Here is a 22,187-nt window from a genome sequence, read left to right on the forward strand (position 1 = left end):
TGGACTAATTAGCTCACTACTACATTTCCAATTGCTGTCTTCTAAGCTCGTAAAATGTGGAATAAGGGAACTCTTTACCTTGGAGACTAAGAAAAACATGTCCACGGACTTGGAGTAAAGAGAGGATTGATGTAGAAGGTTTATTTACTCGTTCTTGGGTCCAACATAAGAACTGACTTCTTTTAGGAAAAAATGAAAACACAAATTGGAGTATATTGAATTGGACTAATTAGTTCTTGGGCGTATGATTGCATACGTTAATGTGCCAAAAGACTCTGCGCAATGTAAGAGTTTCAATGCCTCGTTTGCTTCAAAACTGCCAAAGTTACAGTGATGTTCTTGTATTTTTTGTTCAAATGTCCTAACCTATCGATTTGCCCATGAAATTTCGAAAAGAAAAACCATCCTTCATCTTTCCCACATCAGACGTAAAATTGCAAGCCATCCTCGTATAACAATGTGATTAGTTAGCATTCATGCGATATTTCATTTATTGTCGCCATTTGCAGCCATTCTTGAACAGCTTGCCATCTGCTGTTGACGGTTTGATCAATAGAACCTGTAAGTGGCAAATCAATGTCTAGAAAGTTGCATACTAGTATTAGATGAAAAAAATTTTGTACCTTACTCGCAGTCCTCACTCCTCAGACCTTATCCGTGTTTCTGCAAAGCACTACAAATTAGCACGTGTAAAAATGTCCACCCTATCTACTTCAGAACTGGAAAAAGAGCACCAGCTTCAAAAGGCAGCAAAGACAAAGTCTTCAAAAAAGATACCAGCAAAATTTGGACAAGAAAGTTTCAATTGGAAATCTAGTGTCAAGACAGGTAAATCCTGATATACAATGATAAAGTCACTAATGCTACTGAGAAATTTTGAAAAATTATTCGCCCAAATATGATCATTAGGAGGATTATTCTGAAAATACATAAACTCCAATTTTTGCCTCCCCCAGGGAGATAGGAGAAGGAAGTTAAGAGATTTATTGTAGCACTAAACAGCAAGTATGACCCTCAAGCCAAGAAAAGAAAAGGACACCAAAATGAACGAACAGCTGCAACAGATGCCACAAAACGTATCAAAGGTGTTTCCTCTCAAACTGAGACTCGTGACAATGTGGGTCTAGCCAATCCCTAGAAGAACTCTTTGATGGGTTGACAGGCATTTTCCCACCCACAAGCTCTCTCAAATTGTCCACCTTATCTTCACGACCAGTTCCACCAAATCTCCCATCTGCCTCCTTTAGTTTCTGTTTAAACCTCTGTTTCCGACTAGAAGAATTCTGCTCCTGTTGTCTCGTCTGTGATGGCGGAGCACCATGCGGTCCAAGGTATATATAATCGTCCTTTTTGGCCTGCACAAGTGCAATCAGCTTGTGATAATCCTATACTGTCTTGTTATGTGTGTGTGCATGCATGCACGTGCAGCATTTGAAAGATTTGCAGTAGTTAAATAAGAAGGTTCCTGCAAATGCTTGCTTATTCTGATTTGCTTCAGAAATATATTTGCTGCAGCTCACCTTTACCGAGACGTTAGGATCTGCTACTCCTGGAGAATCTGATTTCTTTTGGTCGGAATTGCTTATTCCCAAGCTTGGAATCACAAATCCATCAGTGTCTAGTCCAAGAAATAAGAAGTCAGTCTGTATTCTAAGACTTGTAAACAAAAGCTGATAAGCTTTTGAGACTGAGTGGGTTAATTAGACACCAAATCGGCAACATGCAGCAGATTTCAGGACTTGCTGCTCAAAATGCTAAAAATGAGAATGAACTGTAGTACACCAAAAGCCTAGTCAAGCTTTATATTGGTTAGGTAACTTCACATCATTGTTCATGGCCACTCAGATCAGCATTTCACACAGACATCAGCATTCTTCAATCCAGAAAATGTGCAGTCAACAAACGCAAATTTGATATTCTATCTCTGGGTCACGAGATGGATATAACCATAATTGCACAGATAACTATCAAATGGCTTCTTCCTAATCATATCTCCTCCTCCTGTTCTCAAGCTCGGGCTACATTTGTTTCCTGAGCTGGTGAACCAAAGAAGAGGAGCAAAGATCTTTTGATGTGATGAATAATCTATATGCATCCTACATGTACTAGATATGATCCTCAAACAAGAGGATTACACAATAGAAAGATGAGCCCCCTAAGTTAATTTTGTTTCAACTCCAAATTTTAACCGAAATACGTACTTCCCTCGTGGATGAATTTCGACTCCAAATTTTAACCGAAATACATACTTCCCTCATGGATGAACTTACCATATCCTAAACCAAGAAAGTATGCAAGGAAAGAAAAATAGTGCAAGAGGAAACACAGACTTAATTAAGGACGCAAATATCACCTTCTCCAACAAGAAATACATGGAATAGTAGATATTGAATAGCATCTGCATTGCAAATTCACATACGAAGAAAAATATTATTAACTCAACAAAACTATGAATTCACCATGAACTTTGCTCATTTGATTATGCTAGACAACATCCCACAACCTTGTTCAAAACTAAAACCTGTTAGGTTTTAAACAAAAAATAAATAAAAAGTTAGTGAATTAACCACCAGCCGGAGAGTAACAGCATTGACAGATAACCACATTATGCTGTAGCTGTCCCATAAATTCCAAACACTTTCTGTGGACGTTCCAACAACGGATTTAACGATACCCTTATAACAACTTCATATCAGAGGTTCAATATAAACATACACTTCCAATAAGCTCAAGCAATAACTTTAGCTAGAAGGTGAAACTTGGACCTCAACTTCACTAACAATAATCAGTTAATCCACAATTTCCCTGACACCAACATCATTCTCCTGTATTCTTGAAATAATATCAATGCGCTAAACTTGCAGCAGCATATCATATGCACTGTTTCTCAGACTCGGACTAGGCAGAAAAACTCATTACTCCAATCATTAAGAAACTACGAGCATCCTATTAGCATAACCAACAACTTCACAGATTAGAAATCAATTAATCACATAGATTACACAAGAAAATACCAATCACTATCAGTAACGGGAAAAAGGAATAAATTTTATACAAACCATCATCAATCACTGCAATATTGTACTCATTCCAAAAAAATCTCATTAAAAGAAGAATTAAAAAAATTACCCCACTCATCTTCTTCAGTGGAAGGAGTGGTATGCACTGGAGATGGGTCCATGGAATGCAGATGATCATGGATTTTGAGTTGGTCCAGAGAGAAAAAAACTGGGAGGAATTAAACTGACGAGTCAATTCGCTAGGAATTGGAATAAAGCTGAAAACTTTATCAGACGAGTTATAGAATTTTGACGATTGGAATATACGACACTGGCAACTTTTTTTTATTTCCCTCCCCCCCTCTCTCTCTCTCTCTCTTTAGTATGGGGTCAATGGTTTTGGGCAAAGCGAAGTAAATCGATGAAAAATGGGGAAACCCTAGCCCTCCATCAGACCTGTATATCTCCCGACTCCCAATTTCTTTATTGCAGCCTGCCCGCAAAGCTACGTGGCAACTCATTTGCACGTTTAACTGAAATGCCGAAACTGCCCTTTTATTTACTTGCATGATCTAAATTTCATCTCTCGATCTATCTAGCTCGTGAGTCGTACGTAACATCCACTGCTTATTGTACCCTTACACAGAAAAAAAAGAAGAAGAAGTGTAAACTATAATAAATTTTAAAAAATATGTGTTGATGACACGCATACTGTTTGTGCAATCTGGAAATAAGGATTGTTATTTTTTTAAGTTTTTATAGAAATATATACTGTAACAATTTGATGTGTTTAAGGTAAAAAAGAAGATTAAAAATTATATTTACAAAAAACGTAAAATTTATTTTTTAAAAAATGACAATCCAAACAAGAGCTAAAAGTTTTATATCAAATAATGTTTTAGAAAACTTTTTACTACTAAACAAAATTATTACAACACTTATGAGTGATTATGTTGATGACATGCGTTTTTAGGTAATTGAGAAAGAAATTAGTGTTTATCCTTTGTTTTGAGGGTAAAACAAAAGTTTAAGAAGTGACGAAAATTTCCGCACAAAAAAAAATATGCCTATTACTTTATAAGATCATACCAAAGTAACTGTTTTGATGGTTTCTTGGCGAGGAAAAGGCATAAGCCATTCTGTAATTTTCCTAAGGAAAAAATATTACGATGGTTTGGGTATAATAAACCGGAGCACCCCTTTTTTCTTTTATATTTTTCATTATTGGAACTTTGTTTTGTCGTTTTAAGACAGGCCCAATACTTTGATTGGGCGTTGAAGCTGACTCCGGCGTTTAATACAAACAGTGGAAAATTTTGTAAGGTTTGTTCTCTTCTTTAAATTGAAAAAAAAAATCTTGAAAATTTATTGAGACACATATTCTCCCTAACAAATAGAGATATTTCAGTCCATTTTCTCAAGAGAAGAGGCGGAATAAATACAAATGATCCCTCTCAGTATCCATGAAAGGCATGACAGGTTCGTTTGGCGGCATAGCAGCAGTGGAGATTACACCACCATGTCAGAATATGCTCAAGCCAAATAAAAAATGAGCAAGAAGGCCAATAAGATGTAACCAAATGAGGGATCCAACGCAAGGAAGTATGATCCTACACTATGGCATCAAGTCTGGGATCTAAACATAAAACATAAACTGAAGCACTTCCTATGGAAATGCTTTCATAACAAACTACCTACAAATGAAGAAGTGTATAGAAGAACTGGCAAAGGGGACAAGTGGTACAAATGCTGTGGCGAAGAGGTAGAAAGCACCTTTTTATCAACTGTAAAACTATAGAAGAGGCTTGGAAGACATTCCCTATCAAATGGGATGGTATTCAATAAAGCTCATGGAATTTCTGGAAGTGGTAGGAAGCGTTGCAAGGTGCTAGAAGCAGAGTTAACGGCATCAGTCACATAAAAGCCACAACAAACTTCTTGTGGCAATTGTGGAAAGCAAGGAATGCCTGGAACTTCAACAAGGGAAGCACAAAAGGTTACCTGATCTCAAATAGAGCTCTAGAAGAATGGATGGAATACAAACAGATATGGGACTTTGAGAAAATGGAAAGGAAAAAGGATGATCCAGAAGAACCAATGATGACCATCACAAAAGAACTTCATGATCAACATGCCACCCTAATGTTCACGGATGCAGCAATGGACAAAAAGAGAAGTAGAAGGGGATTGCGCATCGCAACAAAGAACCATAATGGAAAACTTGTCAAAACATGGGCAATCCCTATTGGAATGATGAAGGATGCTGCCATACTAGAAGTTGAAGCAATCAGATCAGCCATGCTCAAAGCTCTGGAAGAAGGGTGGACATCTTTGCTTATACATTCAGATTGTAAAGGTCTAGTGAATAGAATTAATCACATATGTTTTGGGCTATCTTTGTTAGATGTGTTGGTAGAGGATATTATACATCTTAGTCGATCCTTTTGGCGATGTTCCTTCATATTTATTGGAAGGGAATATAATCGCACTAGTCATGGTTTGACAAAATTTGCCATCAACCTAATTGATGAAACAAGGTGGGAGCTAGATTTCCCTATGTGGCTTAGGACTGAAGCCCACAAAGATGTCCTGGCCGTGTGCCAGTAGTATGTATATGCTAGGAATATTGTAACCTTTCTCACATATATATTAAATGATGACCTTTTGACAAAAAAAAAATAGAGATATTTCACATGGAAAATTAAACTTTATATGTTTCGGATCAAAATTGCTGTGGCGTGAGGAAAACTGTATGCTACTTTCAACTTGGATTTATTCTACAAATATAATAGCACATTGTGTATTTTGATGAGTTACGGTTTATTAAAGTTGGGATCCCATTTGTAGTTGTAGGATTAAAAAATGAAATAAATTACTCGATACTTGAATCAAGGTCGATTTGATAAGAGTTCATTTGACTTTGATTCGTGAACTAGTCAAATAAAGTTTGAATAGTATTTTATACTTAATAAATTTTAAACTCAGCTCGAGTTTTATTTGATTAGTATAAAATTATATTTTATATATAAAAATTTCAAATTACTCAGACATGACTCAATAAATTTTTTTTTGAGTCTGGTTTGGTAAATAAATAAACAAAATATCAAATTCATTAAAATAATAAAAAAAGCTCAAAACAAATATTTTTTTAAAGTATAATGACTTAAATTTGAGACATTTCAATTACACTTTCTTTTCTGAACCATCCAATCCATTATTTTCCTAAGTTCGATTAAATTCATTTATATCCCTAGACATCATAAAAAAACTGATGAACATTCTTAATTTTGAAGACTCTGACATATGTCTACAACGTAATATTTAAATTACTAACGCTCTTAATAACTTACAAGGACAAAAGAATTTATATGCTTAGGATTAGCTTGTCAGAACAAAAAAAGCTTAGGATTAGAACATTAATTCTAGAGATTGTTTGGATAGGAGTTTATTTGGATGATTTATTTGAGATAATTATTGTAGTAATTTTTGTGATGTGATACATGTGAGATAAAAAAGGTAATTGGGATATGTAAAGCTAATTATTTTATTTCAAATCTTCTCAGTCCAAATACACCCTAGAGTTCGTACATATTTGAAAAAAATATGTACCCCTAGAGTTCGTACCATTATTTTTTTTATTATTTGAAAAAAATCTATTTCAATTGCATCATAAGCAAGCTTTCCAACAATACTTTTATCTATTTAACTACTATTTTATCTCACATAAATCAAATCATAAAAAGTATATAATGTCATTATAAATAGTTTTTCTGAATAATGGGTATCGAAATACCCTATTTTAGGTTGCCTTTTATTTGGAAATTTTTTTTAAGTAGTATGTTTTTTCAACTACTGTTTTGCATTCTTTTGTGAAAGTATTGTATAGTTTTTTTTATATAAAAAATAAATTACTTCTGAAAACGCAATTTAAATGGAATGATCAGGTCCGTTCTTATTTGCGAAACAACTAAAAGGCAAGCTAAAATTATTTTCGTTTTATATTATTAGAGGTACAAAAATATCACCTAATTTTCTAAATTGTAAACCGAATATCCAATCTGGGCCGGTCATTTTCAGACTCTACTCGTAAATAGATCAATGCCGTCGATTTAGTTCCCGATTTGAAATTCCGCCCAGTGTCACTGACACTCCAGTCCGACATGGCATAAAACCGTATTTTAAATCCGGAATTGAAGTCCGGAGTATAAATTCACAGTCCCGAAAAGGTGCACCCAGCACTAATGCTCGAAGTGTGAAATCGTTGAAAGCAGAGAGATAGAGAGAGAGGGAGAGAGAGAGTGAAGAGTGCGACTCGAACAGCTTCTCGGTTATCAAAGCGAGCTCAATAATCACCGTGAGTTCATTTTTCCCCTTTTCTTACTCGTAATTTGTGTTCAAATTTTAAATATTTTGCTCGTTTTTCCTCTTAATTAGTTATTTGCCGGTATTTTTTGTGTAAAGTTGGGACTTTGTGCAGCTTAGGGTTTTTCGGTAACTCAATTTGGGAAATTTGTTAATTTTTGATGATATTGTTACTTCATTAGTGAAATTTTGAGCTTTTGTGTTTGTATTTAGTTACTGTCCTGTTGATACTGTAGATCTTGATTGGCTAATAATACGCGCTCTTTTTTGTGCGCAGATTGTACCTACAAATTTATTTTTTTAATGCATGCGCCTGTTAACTTTTCTGCAAAGTTTGTGCTGCATTTGTTATGAATTACTGCTTTTATGCCTTTTTTCCCTTCTCCTTTTGTGTTTAACTCAATATTCTCCTCATTTGATTTTGTGCGTATGTGCTGTTTACTAATTAATTTTGTTGGTTTTTGCCCCTTGTTGAGCAAAGGCTGGATTTTTGGTTTGGAGTATTTGTTTGAAGTTTATTTGAAATGGGAGAGGAAGATGCTGTGCCTGAGGTAGCAGAGGCCACAGCAAATGGGGAAGCTGCTCCAGAGGAAAAGAGTGGAACAGGGGCAGAGAAGGTGGAAAAAGAAGAAGTAACTGAAATGGAAGAGGACAAGAAAGATGATGAGAATGTTGAGGTTCAGAAAATGGATGTAGACAAAGAAGGTGAAGAAACTGAAGAAAAGAAAGAAGAATTTGAGGGAGAAGAAAAAGAGGGCAAAGTGGAAGAAGGAAATGAAGAGAATAAGGGTGAGGAGGTGGAAGAGGATGCAGGCACTAAAGTGAATGAAGAGAATGAGGAGGAGAAGGTTGAAGCAGAAGTTGACGGATTGAAAGAGGAAAAGGAAAACTTGGAAGATGTTAAAGAGGATAAAGAAAGTGTTAAAGAGCAGAAAGGTTCAAAAAAGCGTTCAAAAAGAAAGCCCGTTTCTGGGGAAAAGGACAAAAGCAAGAAAAAGGAGGTGGAAAAGAAAAAGAAAGAGGAGCCAAAAACTCCTGCTGCTCCTGCAATTGAACGGCCTGTACGTGAAAGGAAATCTGTAGAGAGGCTGGTGGCAGCAATTGACAATGAAGGTGCCAAAGAATTCCGTATTGAAAAGGTTCTCATCCCCCTTTCCTGTTATTTCTGTGTTTTGTTGGCTTAGAGGGAAAAATACATTAGTTTTGTTTTTTAATTTACCTTCTTGCTTGGAGATTTACTTTGTGTTTTAATTGTTATCCAGGGTCATGGAACTGCTCTAAAAGATATCCCTAATGGTATATTTCTAGACAATTTCTATTCTGCTTGCATTTGCAAATCTTTTTTTTCAATAAATGTGCTTGTCATTTTCTTTCTGATGGGAGCAATATGCAACCCTTTAACCGGGCAAAAGATACTTCCCTGCTGTGATGCAACTATCTACTTCTAATTGGCCCATCAATCTAATTTCATAGTCAGCTCCCTCTTTTTGGTTGTTGGATTATGTGGTATGTTGGTAGTAGCCCAAATCTAAATGAAATAATACTGCTGCTAGTAAGTGCTGAACCATTGGTATGCCAGGAGAATATCTTAAATGCTATAAATTGCTTGTCTATGGTGGATTTATTGTGTCAACTATCACTCAATTTTGATATGTTTTATTTAAGCTTTTTTTTTTGAAAAGTTGTATGTAAACTGTTTTGTGTTTCCAGTTGTAATGGATGTTTATCTGTTATCTGCTACTTGGGTTCAAAGCATTTTTCTTTTTGGAATTTTCTCGTCCTTGTCTATTTAGTCCAATAGACGGATGCTTCTCCAAAATATGGATAAATGGTCTCTTTGTTATTGTGGTACAAGGAGTTTCAACATAGTTATCAGTCATGGTATATCGCTGCTCTACATGAGAGCATAGGGACAGTGTTGGGATGATTGGTTAGAACTTAACAACGAAACAGTTGCTTAAGCAAAGTTTGGTTATTGAAGAAAATACGTTGGCCATAGGTTAGTTACATCAGAAATTGGTAAAAGATTATTTGTAGGACTAAGGTTTTTGTCGTTGCCCTGGAGTGTGCAATTTTGAGAATCTTTACGAAGACTCTTTGCCTTCTAATTGACTTTGCCACAACAGACAATTCTCAAAAGTCTATACGCAGATCATTTTTTTCTTTGTACTTTTAATGGGTGGAGTTACTGTTTGGTTTGTTTCTAACATTCTTGTAGGCATACGCTCAACAAACAGACTTTCTATGTAAATTATGTACCAATTTTCAGCAAAACTAGAGCATCCAGGAATATGTACCTGCCTGATATTGGTCTCCTATTTGGTGCTTTACAGCCACTCTAAGCGGTGGGTAGACAGGGGTACTAAGGCCCCATTTTCGGTTGTGGTTTGGTGAGCATCTTTCACAGAATTTAGGAGTAGAACTTTTGGCCATTCAAGCAGTTTTGGCATAAGCTTAAAATTGGTGCTTTTAGAGCAACTTTTATGTTCAAAAATAAAAAATTAACTTTAACAATTTTATTATAAATTTTGAACTAAATCAAGAGATAAATATGTTAGAAATTCAAAAATATGTATTGTGAAATAGAAAAAGTACTTAGGCAAGTATGCATCCAAACAATATGATTTACCACTTAATAAGTACTTTGACAATAAGTTCTATTAATGAAGTGCTTCTTGATAAGTCACCGCAACCCCCAAATGGGCCCTAAGTATATCAATCTTGTAGTCAACGTTTTGATTCTAATTTGTGCCTAAAACTTTGTGCTAGGGAATGTGGAAGTTAAAATTTCAAATTTAGTAATATGAGTATTCTGAATGCTCGTGCTTTTCTTAGTAAAAAAATGTGTACTGCTATCTAGGCCAGTATTCATCTCAAAAGACGTGTTAACCTCCCTGCACAAAAGCCAAGTCTAAACCACAGATACAAATTTTTATGAACTATGACATTGTGCACTCTCCTCCTCTGGGTCTGAATGACAACATAGCTGCACCAGTGACAACCTATCCTTCCTCAATCCATCTAGGACGCCATCTGACTGATGCATAAATCAGACTGTCTTTAACAGCACAACAAGTGTAAGAACCACAACAGCACTATTATGGAAGATCTTGACAGGCTTCATCTGCCTGGTCAAGAATTTGTGTCCTGTAGGCACTCAAAAGCTTAATGGTTTATTTGATTTGATCAACCTCACTCTGTATGCAGCCATGCAAATGCTGCCTAATAACAATATCCTTTATTCCAAAAAAAGCCTTGTTGACATCGACGAGGGTGTGGCCCCTGACCACTGGCTTCTTGTGGAAGGGGGAGGTCCTAAAATGATGACTTAAACACTGATCTTGCAGCTTGTTGGCTGTGACGCATTGTGCTTAAAAAGCAGCTGGAAGTGTGGAGGCAGCTGCTAGTTGCAATTACACTATGTCTGGATTTTGGTTCACTGGTTATTGGCATGAAAAGATGGCCAACATGGGTTCTGAAATGGCTTTGATTCCCTTTAATGGAAAATGATGAATAGTTGTTTTAAATCTATCCCTGTATTTGATTATTAGGAGGGAATTTTTTTGTAGAAAATCGTAGAAAGCTCACTTTTACAGTTATTAATATATACTTTTCTGGTATGCCTGCTATGCAGCTGAAAAGAACAGTTGAATTTAAAGCCATTATCTAAACCCTATTTTCTGTTCCAGTGGCATACAAATTAGCAAGGAAGAAGAGTGATGATACTTTCAAGTTGCTGCATACAATACTGTTTGGGAGGAGAGGAAAGGTGATGTTTCATAAATTGAATTTTGCATTATTTCTGTCTCTTGGTTTGGCTCATTTGATACCTTGCTTTGACAACTTTTCTCTGCTGCTTTAGTAAGTTGCGTGGATAATATCAGATACATCTGGGTGTCCATCTAAGTGTCATGGGATAGCTAATTTACTAACTCGAGTTTGGACACTTCCACACCGACCGTGTCATTAGGAATCCAACCCCTCCAAATCCCCCCCCCCCCCAAAAAAAAGCTTAATATTCGGGATGCATATCTTAACAGTTCTGCAAAAGTATTACGTTTTATCCTACACATATGGTAATCAGAGGACTGTGCTGTAGAGTAAAAAATTGTTGCAGTGGAATAAACTGTTTAGATTTCTAACTATATTTGTGATTGGAGCTAACATTTGTGTTGCTAATCATTTCCCAACTGCAAATATATATACTGATTAGAGGTGGTTACTTGATAGCCTGGTAGATTTTCTGTGACTAACCTTTCGATTCTATAGTCCATAAAAGTGTTGTAAATCAATGGAATGGTCCTTTGGATGATTTATTACTAATTATCATTGTATTAAAAAGTGAAATTTGAGAATTTGAATTGATCTGATCAAAAATTGGTTTTTCCTCGCACATTTTCTGTGTTCACATCCTTCGCAAAATGTTCTCAAAAGAACCTTCTATATTGGTAAGGATTCCACATACACCCGCCCCTGAAAGCTATAAAGAGAGGAAATAGATATAGGATGAGCATTAGATATTATGAAATGTTTTATCAGGATACTGACTTACTCAACCACTTATCACACTCTCTGTCATGCAACTTTTGATGATTACCTGCAACTACCTTGACATTATACATTATTGTGCATGTTGTGTTTGTTTCAGTTGACTACAACTCTGTTGTTATGATTGTAATTTTTTTCTAGTGCAGGCAACTCAGATCAAGAGTAACATTTCACGGTTTTCTGGCTTTGTTTGGCATGATAATGAGGTAAACAAACATAGTGTCACTTATTTCTTCTATTTCACATGATATGAAATCTTGAAGCGTCTTAAATATGATTACACTCGCAGGAAAAACAAAAAATAAAAGTAAAAGAAAAGTTGGACAAGTGTGTGAAAGAGAAATTGTTGGAGATATGTGATGTGCTTGATATACCAGTTGTGAAGACTAATACAAGGAAGGTTAGTTTCTTTGTTTGTGTTGCTCTTTCTGTTGGAATCTTTTGCGAGTATTGTAATAGCAGTGCCCAAGATCTACAGAAGACATTTATTTCATTTTGAGAAGTACATCTGTTCTCATTTCAACTGCAACATCAATCATTTGGATATTTCTATTTGAAACGAGGTTCAATTCACTGATTCCAAGCACTCGGTCATAGTTTTTGTTTGGATGCTATAATGAAGTTGCCTATGTTGCAAAATTTGGAATTTTAATGCATTGCATCTCTTATGCACAAGCTTCAATTTGATTGAATTCTTTGTACAGGAAGATATTGTTGTAAAGTTAATAGAATTTTTGGAGGCTCCTCATGCTACATCTGATGAGTTGCTTGCTGACAAGGAACTGGTTGGTTGCCTTGACTTCCCACCTAAAATTTTAACTCTAAAGAGGAACTTTTGTTTCTCTCATCAAGAGATGAGGATCGTAATTTTCTTTCCTGTTATGTTTCTCATATTATATCTTTTGTATGTTGATCAGTCAAGTAAAGGGAAGAAGCGAAAGAGGGTCAGTAAAGGTAGTGGATCTGCAACGGGAAGCACACCTTCAAAAAGCTCAGCTAAGGTATTGACTCTCTGGTATAAAGAAGAATACTTTAGCTCTTGTTAGTTCTTGAAAAGTAGGAACAAGGTTCTACTTGTAACTGGTCTCTGGCTTAAGTTTCGTCACCTTGGTTTTGACATCTGTAATTCAAAGTTTCTGCCTTTAAATCACTTTTTAAGTAGCTGTACTGCAATCCATAATAAATGTTTGTTTGCTGTCAGAGTTGAGGTTGGGGACACTCGTTTTTTCCATGTTGGTCCAATACAAGCATGATATTTCTGCACAGGGTAAATTTATTGGGTTTGAGAATAGTGGTTCATGGATTTATTTCTGTTTAAATGCAGTTCTTTGGGGCAGCATAGGTATGCAGTAGTTATTCCTTTTAAGGGTTAGATTAATTAAAAAGATGATATTTGTTTTTAATGATGGCTTTCAAACATGGTATGGAGGCATACAATTGTCTTGTTTCTTTGCTTAGGCATTTCTTTACCAGTTGCTTAATTTGGGTTGGGTTCAATTTTCGTGTTCACTGTTTTCTTCTTAGATTTTACTCGGGGCTCTTTTCACCGTGTATAGTAGATTCTATCTCTATATTGATCTTAGATGCCTTCATTTGCATGTGGACAAATTCTAAACAAGTGACTGTAATTCTCTCCTAGTGTCTATGGCACACTCCTAAAACACCAAGAAATAGAAAAACAAAAGGAAATAAGAGCTTATTACCTCATATTCATTCTATTTTTTTTTTTTTGAAATACACATCAGAGTCAAAAAAAGACTGACACTGCATCTGAAAAAGGCGAGAAAAAGGATGTGTCTGAATCGGAAGACGAATCAGAAGAAGTAGAGGAAGAAGAAGAGGAACAGGAGGAAGCAGATGAGGAGGAGAATGCTAATGGTGTACCAGAAAAATCAGATGATGAGTTGTCTGATCAAGCTGAAAGTGACAAGGAACATGAGTCTGAAGCTAATTCTGAGGAGGAAAAAGGAAAGGACAAGCATGGCTCTAAGAAGGCACCAACAAAGGAGGACTCTGCAGGAAGCTCTAAGAGTAAAAGAGTTTCTACACCTAAAAAGTCGAGTCCACCATCCAAGTCCACACCTTCCAAGACACCACCAAGTCGTTCGAAGGTCACTCAAAAAACCATTTCCAGCCCAAAGGTGTCCTCAAAGAAGAAGACAATGGAAGTAGATGCTAAGGAGAGGACCTCAACTGCCAAGAAATCTGCGTCCAAAGAGAGTACTGGTAACTCATATTTTGCCTTGTATGCATTTTTTAAAGTCAATGAAGCCTATGAAGTCGTTTGTCTGGCCTGTGTGTAGTGTTGATATTACATGCACCTTGTGATTTAGTTAATATTGTCAAACCGCACTACCACCTTTATGTCATCTGTTTGGTGTACTCCCAAATTATGTTTCCATTATTGGCGTCATCTACATGCTGAATTACCAAAGAAAAATTCACAAATTTCATGTTGAAGTTGAAAAATTACAATTTTCCCCTCAAAATTTACATATCTGGTTTTGTGGTTTTTTGGTCTCCTTGAAGGTAAAAAGGTTGACAAAGGGAGAGAAAAGCCTAAAGAAGAAAAATTGAAGCCGAGCGATGCTGCACTCAGAAAGGCGATTTGTGAAATTCTTAAAGAGGTTGACTTTAACACGGTGAGTATCTGATCTTCATCTACTCTTTTAGCTGCTGCCTTGGGGGTTTATTTTCGTGTAGCCGTTTGTGCTATTCCTCATTGATGCTTTGGCTCATGCTGTTTCATCTATCTGTTGCATCTGCAGGCTACGTTTACTGACATTTTGAAGCAACTTGGTATGGTTCCTTGTATTATAGTGTTCATTATTTTTAATTTGATGTCATCCTACATGCCCTTTTTGTTCATAGAATACTGGTACTAGGTTTATTTTCTTTTCTTTTCATTTATTTTTCTGAAAATTTGACTTCTGTGGGTGTGGGTGGGTGAATCAAGTAAGGTGGGAATTATTTGCAAATGCTCGTGTTCTTTAGCATCCATTTGAAAACTGTCACTGATTTGGAGATTGCCCTTTGGTCATTAACAAAATTGGGGGTGCAATCTGTAACTTGGCCTCTCCCTTGCTATTTGTATCTGTAGCTCCTGGATTTGATAGAACATCACAACTTAGGCCTTGGAGGGTGATGAGAGATTCATTCTGTAAGACAGTTTAGGAAAAGATCCTTTCTTCAGTGAGGAGTTATCTCTTTTTGGATGACAAAATTGGTATTCTCATTATTTTCAGCCAAGAAATTCAATACAGATCTCACGCCCAGAAAATCATCTATAAAGCTCATGATCCAGGATGAGCTTACAAAACTAGCTGATGAAGCAGATGATGAGGAAGACGAGGGTGATGCTGAAAAAGATGAAAGACAGCCTTCAAGCCAAGATGTTGTGGCCTGAGAATCTAGATAGGAAATGACCACAGAGATATAATGGTAAAGCCTTTTGTGACTGACGTTTTTCTTTCTTTGTAGTCTCGTGTTTCTGATTGTTAAGGTAGTTGTAATCTATTTTCTAGCGTTCATTTCACTGGCAAACTTGTGTATCCTGGGATCCCCCCATAGTTGCCTCCTTTGTATCTGCTTAAAATCGCACCCTGTTATGTACAACCCATACCATTGTAGGAGTTTTATTTTCTTTCTTGTTTTCGTGGCCTTTTTTGGGCTAAATAACTGAACCTTAGTGGAGTATCAACAGATGTTTAACTGTGTTGTTTTGTGTCGGGAGCATCATCATGCTGGATTAACATCCATACTCTGCGTTCATAAGGCTTTGCCAATGCAACTACTCTCTATGCTGTTCTCCATGTTCTTCTTTAGGGAAGGTGGGTAGGTTGGGCAATCTCTGTTTCCAAGATTAGTATGTCGTATATCACATGCAAATTTATGACAAAAGTCTGAAGTTGAACTTCTCCAGGCTCTGGTCGGTACGATCTACTGAGCTGTGGTGTTCACTGGATTTCGACAAAGAATTCGCGAATTACTGTATTTTTATTTTGTCGCTATAGCAAGTGTTATTTCTTCTCATTTTACCGCAATATAGATGCTCTTGATTTACAAGGAGCGAGTCTTGTATCCCCTTTTTGGTTTTTGGTGACATGTCTGGCGCACCTTGCGGAATAGGTAATCGCTCTCGTGAAACTTGTGGAAGTGGACAATAAGTGGAAAACAATACAATGTGAGTTTAGAAATTGTGACGTAATCTCGGTGCTTTATGTCAATGTCATGGTCAGCACAGTGTTGTTATCAATTTTTTTTTTTTTTAAATTTTAAAAACTTTTCTAGCTGTTCAGTACTTGAGTTGCCCGGGACAAATGGATCCACCTTGTGGTTGTGGTAGTGGAGCACTCGTTAAAAAAAGTGTAGAATGACTGTAGTCGTTGCAGTGCCTAATGGGACAAAAGTGGATGCATTGATACCATTGGTGATATAGGATCGTAGGACTTGGTCGTTGGGTTGACAAAAGCAAATTCCAATCCTTGTTGGGTGCATTTAAACAGTGTGGTCGCAACTGTAACGGTGCCTTCAACCGCAGGGATTACAAAAAAAAACATGAAGACCGCTGGCAGGATTGAATTTCGTTGTTTTGATTCATCTTTCATGGGTTTTTGCTGCGCCGCTGAATCAATTTGAAGATATGGAGATGGTTGAGATTTTACTCTCTTTCGTGCATAGGGGAAATTGCTCCGATTCGATGCACGTTTCTTGTAAATAAAATATCTTCCATAGCTTTCATTGGATTAAGATAGATAGAGTGAAGACAGGAGAACAAGATGAATTATCTTCTTTATGCCTGCCTCGTGGGCCGATCCACGTTCAAGCAGAAAATCACCAAAAAAATGCCCTCTCATCGTTGCAGGCCTCCCCGACTGGCAGTTGAAAGCTTAGCCATAATGATGACGTGGAAAGACGCATGATCATTCAATCTTTATGTGCTGACACTTGCCAAGCTCTCAAGGGTCCACTTGGTTCCCAGATTAACAAAATTGAAGAAAAAATGAAAGCACTTTGTACTGAGTGACTGACTTTGCATCATGGGCCTTTTCCTTTTATTGCTTCGCATGTGCGCGTTTAATGCAATCACTAACCACAACCGCAGCCAAAAGCTTTCTATAGTTTTTCTATTGGTGGACTGTTGTCAAAAAAGAAATTGTTTAATGACAAAGAAGCTTGTACTACTATTTAAATGGTAAGCAGCAGGTAAATCCCCCAGAAAAAAGGGCATTGCAATTCTGATACCTAACGTAAAAGGAAGTTATTCATATGATTTGATTGTACTTCATAATATCTCACTTGTATGCCAAGGAAGCAGAATAAGTCTCACATAAGTATAGTATACTACGAGGGTAATAATAATCCATAACAGATCCGAATGTCGATTGTCAATCACAATTTTCTCTCCCTCTCTCATTTTTTTTTTTTTTTTTTTTTTTTTTTGAGGTGGGGAGCAAGGAAGTAAATCACAAATCACCTCACTCGTGTCGTGGCTCTCTCTCTCTTAAGTCTTAAGTCTTAACTGCTGTGCTGAAGTGAAGTCCAACTGAACTACTACTACCTTATAGTACTGCTGCTCTACATCAGTCTTGAAAGCCGACAAAACTTTCAAAAGGCTTATTACCCCTACCTAACCGAAAAAAACGAGATTTTAGTCGAATCAAATTCAAATCCTCATGTACATTCATACTACCAACATATTTCTTATACATGTATAGGAACAATTCCTATATAATATTCCATTTTGAACATATATAGAAAATATTAAAACATTCCCAATTTCATTTCAGCTGCTACTACTATTTGTCAATCATTCCCGGCAAGGCAATGGCAATCTGCTGTAGTATATTGCCTACCTTGGCCTTCCTGGGGCAGATGAACCGGATCCCAGGTAACCCGATCCAACCTTTCCGGGCCCCCCACCAGGCATCTGGTTGTAAACCCCAGAGCCGTACACGTGCCCCTGATGATGCTGCTGCTGATGCGCTGTCCCCATCATGAGCCCGGTTGCACCCCCATACATCCCACCGCCACCCTCCCCTACATAACTTCCCCCAGAATTCCCCATATTCACAACGCTGCCATTCCCCCCGCCGCCTTCTTTCTCCTGCCGTCCGGCCATGGCACTCTTCTCCCCTTCCATGTCCCTAAACCTCTGCAAATAAATCTTCAAGGGCTCCACATAATCTTCAAACCCCAGAGTGGTCATGGCCCACAACAAATCATCACCGTTGATGGTCTTCCTCTTCTCCCTTTGACACTTGTCAGAGGCTTCTCCGGTGATGAAGCTGATGAACTCAGAAACACACTCTTGAACTGTTTCTTTAGCATCTTTTGATATCTTTGCATTTGCAGGCAAAGCTTTCTTCATGATTCTGCTGACGTTCGCTATGGGAAGAAACCTGTCTTGTTCTCTGGGAGAGCTTTCACTGAGGTTGTTGCCATCTCTGTTTCCTCCGGACTCGTTGTCAGAATCAGCCATTGTTGCAAAGTAGTCAAAGATTGGATTCTTTTTTTAATTAATTTTGCTTCAAGAAGAGTCCCAACCCTAAAAAAGCTACCTTTTTAATTCGCTAATATATAGTGCAGTGAGAGTAAAGCGGAAGTCTTGGTGGATTTGAAAAGCAAAAAAAAAAAAAAAAGGCTTCTCTTGGGAAGGCACAACTGGGCTCTGATTACAGATAGAAACCGGATGTTAATTATGAGTGACGAACTATTTCAATAATTAAAGAGAGAAGAAGCTATGGGAGGAAATTAAAAAGACTGCTTAGTTTTTGATCATTTCCGAAATTCCACTGAAATGGGATTTTTCTGTGAATAAAATAAAAGGCTTTTGAAGGAACTTTGAGAGTGAAAGTTTAGAACTTGCAGATGAAGCGATCATGAATGATTGAGAGAGTACAAGCAGCAGCAGTAGAGGAATAGTACAGCTTGAAACATACCATCGGTTTTATGGAGTTTTTCAGTAGTGTAAGATTAAAGAACTAGGGAAATCAACAATCGGATACATATCCCATCCGCGGAAACAAAGAATTTAAGAAGAAAAAAGCCTTTGACTTCTTTTCTCTCTCTCTCTCTCTCTTTTTTTTTTTTTTTTTTTTCCTTTTTGACTCTCAGAACCTTTGAAGTAAGACTTCTGAAATTTTTACAGAAACCAGTTGTAAACTGGGATAATCGGCGGAAAATTTATCCGGTGGCCGCAGGGGCGGCTCCGGGGAGGCTTTTTTAGGGGCAAAAAGAGGGGGAGATATTTCAGGAAATTTTGGACAAGGAGAGAATGTTGAGGTCCGTTGGATCAAATGCTATAATAATGCGATCAGTAGTGATACGTGGCCAAATATGGACCCTTGTATACCGATAACTATGTGTTCCCGGAGACGAGTTTTCAGCCATTCGATTGGCTGGAAGTGGAGAAATCCGGACCGTTGCTGTGGCATCTGGCACGTGGTCGGCTACTGCTGGTGATCGATTTTTTTTTAATGCCCAATGGCGATGAGGCATCATTGATGACGTGGACCACGCTGTTCTCATTTTTGATCATCTGCCCCTTTTCTTTCTCGATTTTTTCTTTTTTAATTTTTTTTTAACTTTTCATTTTTCCATTTTAACAAAAAGGTTTGATCATCTTGTGCTAGTCCTTTCTGTAAGGTTTACTTTGTATACTATTAGAAAGTTTTTTTTTTTTTTTTGTTATTTATTTTGCAAGATCGTGACCCTTCATTTACAGAGGGGCCAGACCAAATTGGACGGCTAGACCCACTAATCCTACCGACTAATTTAATAGCTTTGATTACAATAATGTTTGATTTGGAAATACTACTAGCAAAAGCAAGTAGCAGATAAAAAAGAGAGAGAGAAATTAAGCATTTAAAGAAAATCTTAGGTATCATAAAGTTACCCCATGGAAAACCCTACCTCTCCTTGATTGTGTGTTTTATTTAATTTAGTTTAGATACTACCTAAATATACTTCTCAGGTATTTAATACTTTTTGAAAAATATAATGATGCTTTGACATTTTTCCATGGTTGTTTTCAAGAATTATGTTTAATACTACTTTGGTTATGGATTGGAGAACAAACAAATTATGAGGTCTAACATGAATTCGGGGTTTAAATTAAAGCAAAGTAAGGCCAATGTATAAATTTGGGAACGATAAAAGGACTAACTTGCCAAATGAATAAAGGATTGTTTTTGTCCTTAGAACCAAGGCTAGTTGGTAGAGTATTATTAATCAAGTGATCATGAGGTTTTTTTTTTTCTTTTTTTTGCCTTAAAACTCAACCGCAGTACGAAAAGTGCAAAAAAAAAAAAAAAACCATTGAGTTTTAACTCAGTGACCACAAAAAGGGATTAAATCTATCTTTGTACCGTATGTAGGTCGGGGGTTCAAATATCACTTGTAGTGAAAAAAAATTCAAATGAGATACCAGAACACCACTTTAATCTAGTCGGACGGCCAAAAAAAAAAAGAGTGTGTTGTTCACTTGACTTGATTCGCAGTAACAACTAATTTTTCTTTCGAAACTGTAATTGAAAAAAAAAATTATACATTTCATATGAAGTGACATTTTCAGTCGATGCATCACTACGGAGGAGCAATCAAATTTATACGTTTCATTTTTGGTGCTAAACTTTTGCTTTTGTTAGTGGGGGGGTTGGGGGAAGGGGTTGTTAACTTGATATGCTATTAGTTTTGATGTACTTGGACTCTAAGAATGAGATTGTTCTGCGGGAAAAAAAATGAGATGCTAACTCAACTTTATTTTGGTGGCCAAAGAATCATTCACACAATCAAAAAACTTGGGCCCCATGTCTTCCTCTAACACAAGAAGTCGGTCGGTCCCCGCGTTTCCGCATGGAATGAGTTGATTTGTTGACCAACGTAGGCCGTAAAGAAGGCGAGGATTAGCTATTTCTAGGTCGCCAACAACAGTGTCGACCAATACTAGGAATTTCCTCTTCAATATTCAGACAAAACCGAGGACTGGGGACTGGGGACTGGGGAGGAGGAGACTAATAAGATTATTCAGACAAAATGGAGGGAGACATAATCATGGTCGCTTCCTTTGCATTCCTAAGCCACTACAAAAGTCAAAGACCACCACATTCAGCCCTGCAAATGCTACGTGAATTATGAATACAGATTCTTCAAGCCCCCCAACAAAACCCCCAACCACAAAAGGAAAGAAAACCCAGAAACCAGAAATAAACACATAAAAAGTAAAGCATTAATCTGAATGGGATGGATTGGTAATAGATTATTTTCATTTTTAGCCTGGAAAGCCGTCCACTCTCTTTAGGCTTTAAGTTAAAAGAGAGAGTCCATGAAAGATTTTTTAAGTTATGGCATGCAGTGCACAGATACTATAGCATATGTGGTTTTCCTGATGGTAGTTGCAATTTCAGCCATCTTCTGTGTGAATTATGATTATAGCCATGCATCAAACCACAACCCTTAGAGCCACTGCCCAAAATACACGCACAACACACACAGAAGAAGAGAAACAAAAAGAAAATGTAAATGAACAAGCAATCTCAGTGGAATGGATTGGTATTACATCATTTTGATTTTTAGCCCCAAAAGCCAGCCCACGCTCATTCGCCTTGACCAAAATAGTGCATGAAAGATTGCTATTTACTACTACAGATACTGCTTGTTTTTCTGACAGTAGTAACATTTTCCTACAGTAAGTGGTTTTTTCAATCCTATATGATTTGTAAAACATAGGACCTTTTTATCGACATAAGCAAGGCTTACAATAAAAGGTGGAAAAATCTAGTAATTTCGTGTTTAAATCAAAATCTATTCGGGAATCAATTTTCTTGAACAGTCAGGAGTAATGTGGAAGTGGAACGTCTCAAGTTTCCCTACTAGTAACTGCAGTCTTCAAGTGTTTCCTGTATTAGCAAAAATAGTATCAGGCTATCAAAGCTTGCGGTCAATCAAAATCTCTTTTGCCAAGAAAAGAAAGAAAGTACTACAGCTTTGAAAATAACAAACAGAATTCTGCACACCCCGTCAGAATTAGAACTAGTGATAGATATCGGAGGGATTTCACTGTGTCCCGGATGGTGCTGCTAAGCTTTGCTTTTTTCTTTTTTCTTTTTTTCTTGAAGGAAGATTTAACAAAATTCCGCTAAGAAAGTACTACTATTGCCATTCAAAGGAAGATTTAACAACAAAAGGTATACAAGCTATCAAAGACAATAACCAATTCTCCCAAAGCGAGTTAGCCACCAAGTGGAACACATAAAGTGCAGGGCTTGCTACGGATCT

At 37.0% G+C, this 22,187-nt stretch overlaps 4 protein-coding genes across 5 annotated transcripts; 2 read left to right on the forward strand and 2 right to left on the reverse strand.

The window, feature by feature from the left end:
* Nucleotides 1-785: 785 nt before the first annotated feature.
* On the reverse strand, nt 786-3,494 carry LOC113743205 (uncharacterized). The gene is made up of 3 exons (XM_027271161.2): nt 3,130-3,494; nt 1,521-1,618; nt 786-1,355 (listed from the first exon to the last, which is right to left on the reverse strand). The coding sequence occupies exons 1-3, from the start codon at nt 3,179-3,181 to the stop codon at nt 1,080-1,082; spliced, it is 426 nt and encodes a 141-aa protein (XP_027126962.1). The 5' UTR covers nt 3,182-3,494; the 3' UTR covers nt 786-1,079.
* A 674-nt stretch (nt 3,495-4,168) lies between these two features.
* Nucleotides 4,169-5,606, forward strand: LOC140007112 (uncharacterized). Its single transcript, XM_072049828.1, has 3 exons — nt 4,169-4,177; nt 4,254-4,322; nt 4,872-5,606. Exons 1-3 carry the CDS (start codon nt 4,169-4,171, stop codon nt 5,604-5,606), a joined length of 813 nt encoding a protein of 270 aa, XP_071905929.1.
* Nucleotides 5,607-7,195: 1,589 nt separating this feature from the next.
* Nucleotides 7,196-15,633, forward strand: LOC113687712 (DEK domain-containing chromatin-associated protein 4-like). 2 transcript variants are annotated; one of them, XM_027205255.2, is made up of 12 exons: nt 7,196-7,353; nt 7,843-8,500; nt 8,624-8,657; nt 11,051-11,130; nt 12,056-12,115; nt 12,199-12,309; nt 12,614-12,694; nt 12,827-12,910; nt 13,655-14,135; nt 14,439-14,551; nt 14,678-14,708; nt 15,155-15,633. In XM_027205255.2, exons 2-12 carry the CDS (start codon nt 7,886-7,888, stop codon nt 15,313-15,315), a joined length of 1,851 nt encoding a protein of 616 aa, XP_027061056.1. In that variant the 5' UTR covers nt 7,196-7,353; nt 7,843-7,885; the 3' UTR covers nt 15,316-15,633. The 2 variants fall into 2 exon arrangements, with proteins under 2 accessions (XP_027061056.1, XP_027061057.1); XM_027205256.2 differs by having other exon boundaries at nt 15,010-15,189.
* Nucleotides 15,634-17,557: 1,924 nt separating this feature from the next.
* On the reverse strand, nt 17,558-19,426 carry LOC113743431 (nuclear transcription factor Y subunit B-3-like). Its single transcript, XM_027271434.2, has one exon. It carries the CDS (start codon nt 18,388-18,390, stop codon nt 17,761-17,763), a length of 630 nt encoding a protein of 209 aa, XP_027127235.1. The 5' UTR covers nt 18,391-19,426; the 3' UTR covers nt 17,558-17,760.
* Nucleotides 19,427-22,187: the final 2,761 nt, after the last annotated feature.

Source organism: Coffea arabica, chromosome 5e, assembly GCF_036785885.1.
Source record: "Coffea arabica cultivar ET-39 chromosome 5e, Coffea Arabica ET-39 HiFi, whole genome shotgun sequence".
Lineage (NCBI taxonomy): Eukaryota > Viridiplantae > Streptophyta > Magnoliopsida > Gentianales > Rubiaceae > Coffea > Coffea arabica.

What these genes read in the sequence shown, in the direction of transcription:
- LOC113743205 (XM_027271161.2), bottom strand. Translation starts at nt 3,181, where the DNA reads ATGGACCCATCTCCAGTGCATACCACTCCTTCCACTGAAGAAGATGAG. An exon ending in CACTGAAGAAGATGAGTGGG is followed by an intron (nt 1,619 to 3,129) that starts GTAATTTTTTTA and finishes TTCTTGGACTAG; the next exon opens with ACACTGATGGATTTGTGATT. An exon ending in ATCCTAACGTCTCGGTAAAG is followed by an intron (nt 1,356 to 1,520) that starts GTGAGCTGCAGC and finishes GCACTTGTGCAG; the next exon opens with GCCAAAAAGGACGATTATAT.
- LOC140007112 (XM_072049828.1), top strand. An exon ending in ACAGTGGAAAATTTTGTAAG is followed by an intron (nt 4,323 to 4,871) that starts GTTTGTTCTCTT and finishes TGGAAGTGGTAG; the next exon opens with GAAGCGTTGCAAGGTGCTAG.
- LOC113687712 (XM_027205255.2), top strand. Translation starts at nt 7,886, where the DNA reads ATGGGAGAGGAAGATGCTGTGCCTGAGGTAGCAGAGGCCACAGCAAAT. An exon ending in TGCGTCCAAAGAGAGTACTG is followed by an intron (nt 14,136 to 14,438) that starts GTAACTCATATT and finishes GTCTCCTTGAAG; the next exon opens with GTAAAAAGGTTGACAAAGGG. An exon ending in AAGAGGTTGACTTTAACACG is followed by an intron (nt 14,552 to 14,677) that starts GTGAGTATCTGA and finishes TTGCATCTGCAG; the next exon opens with GCTACGTTTACTGACATTTT.
- LOC113743431 (XM_027271434.2), bottom strand. Translation starts at nt 18,390, where the DNA reads ATGGCTGATTCTGACAACGAGTCCGGAGGAAACAGAGATGGCAACAAC.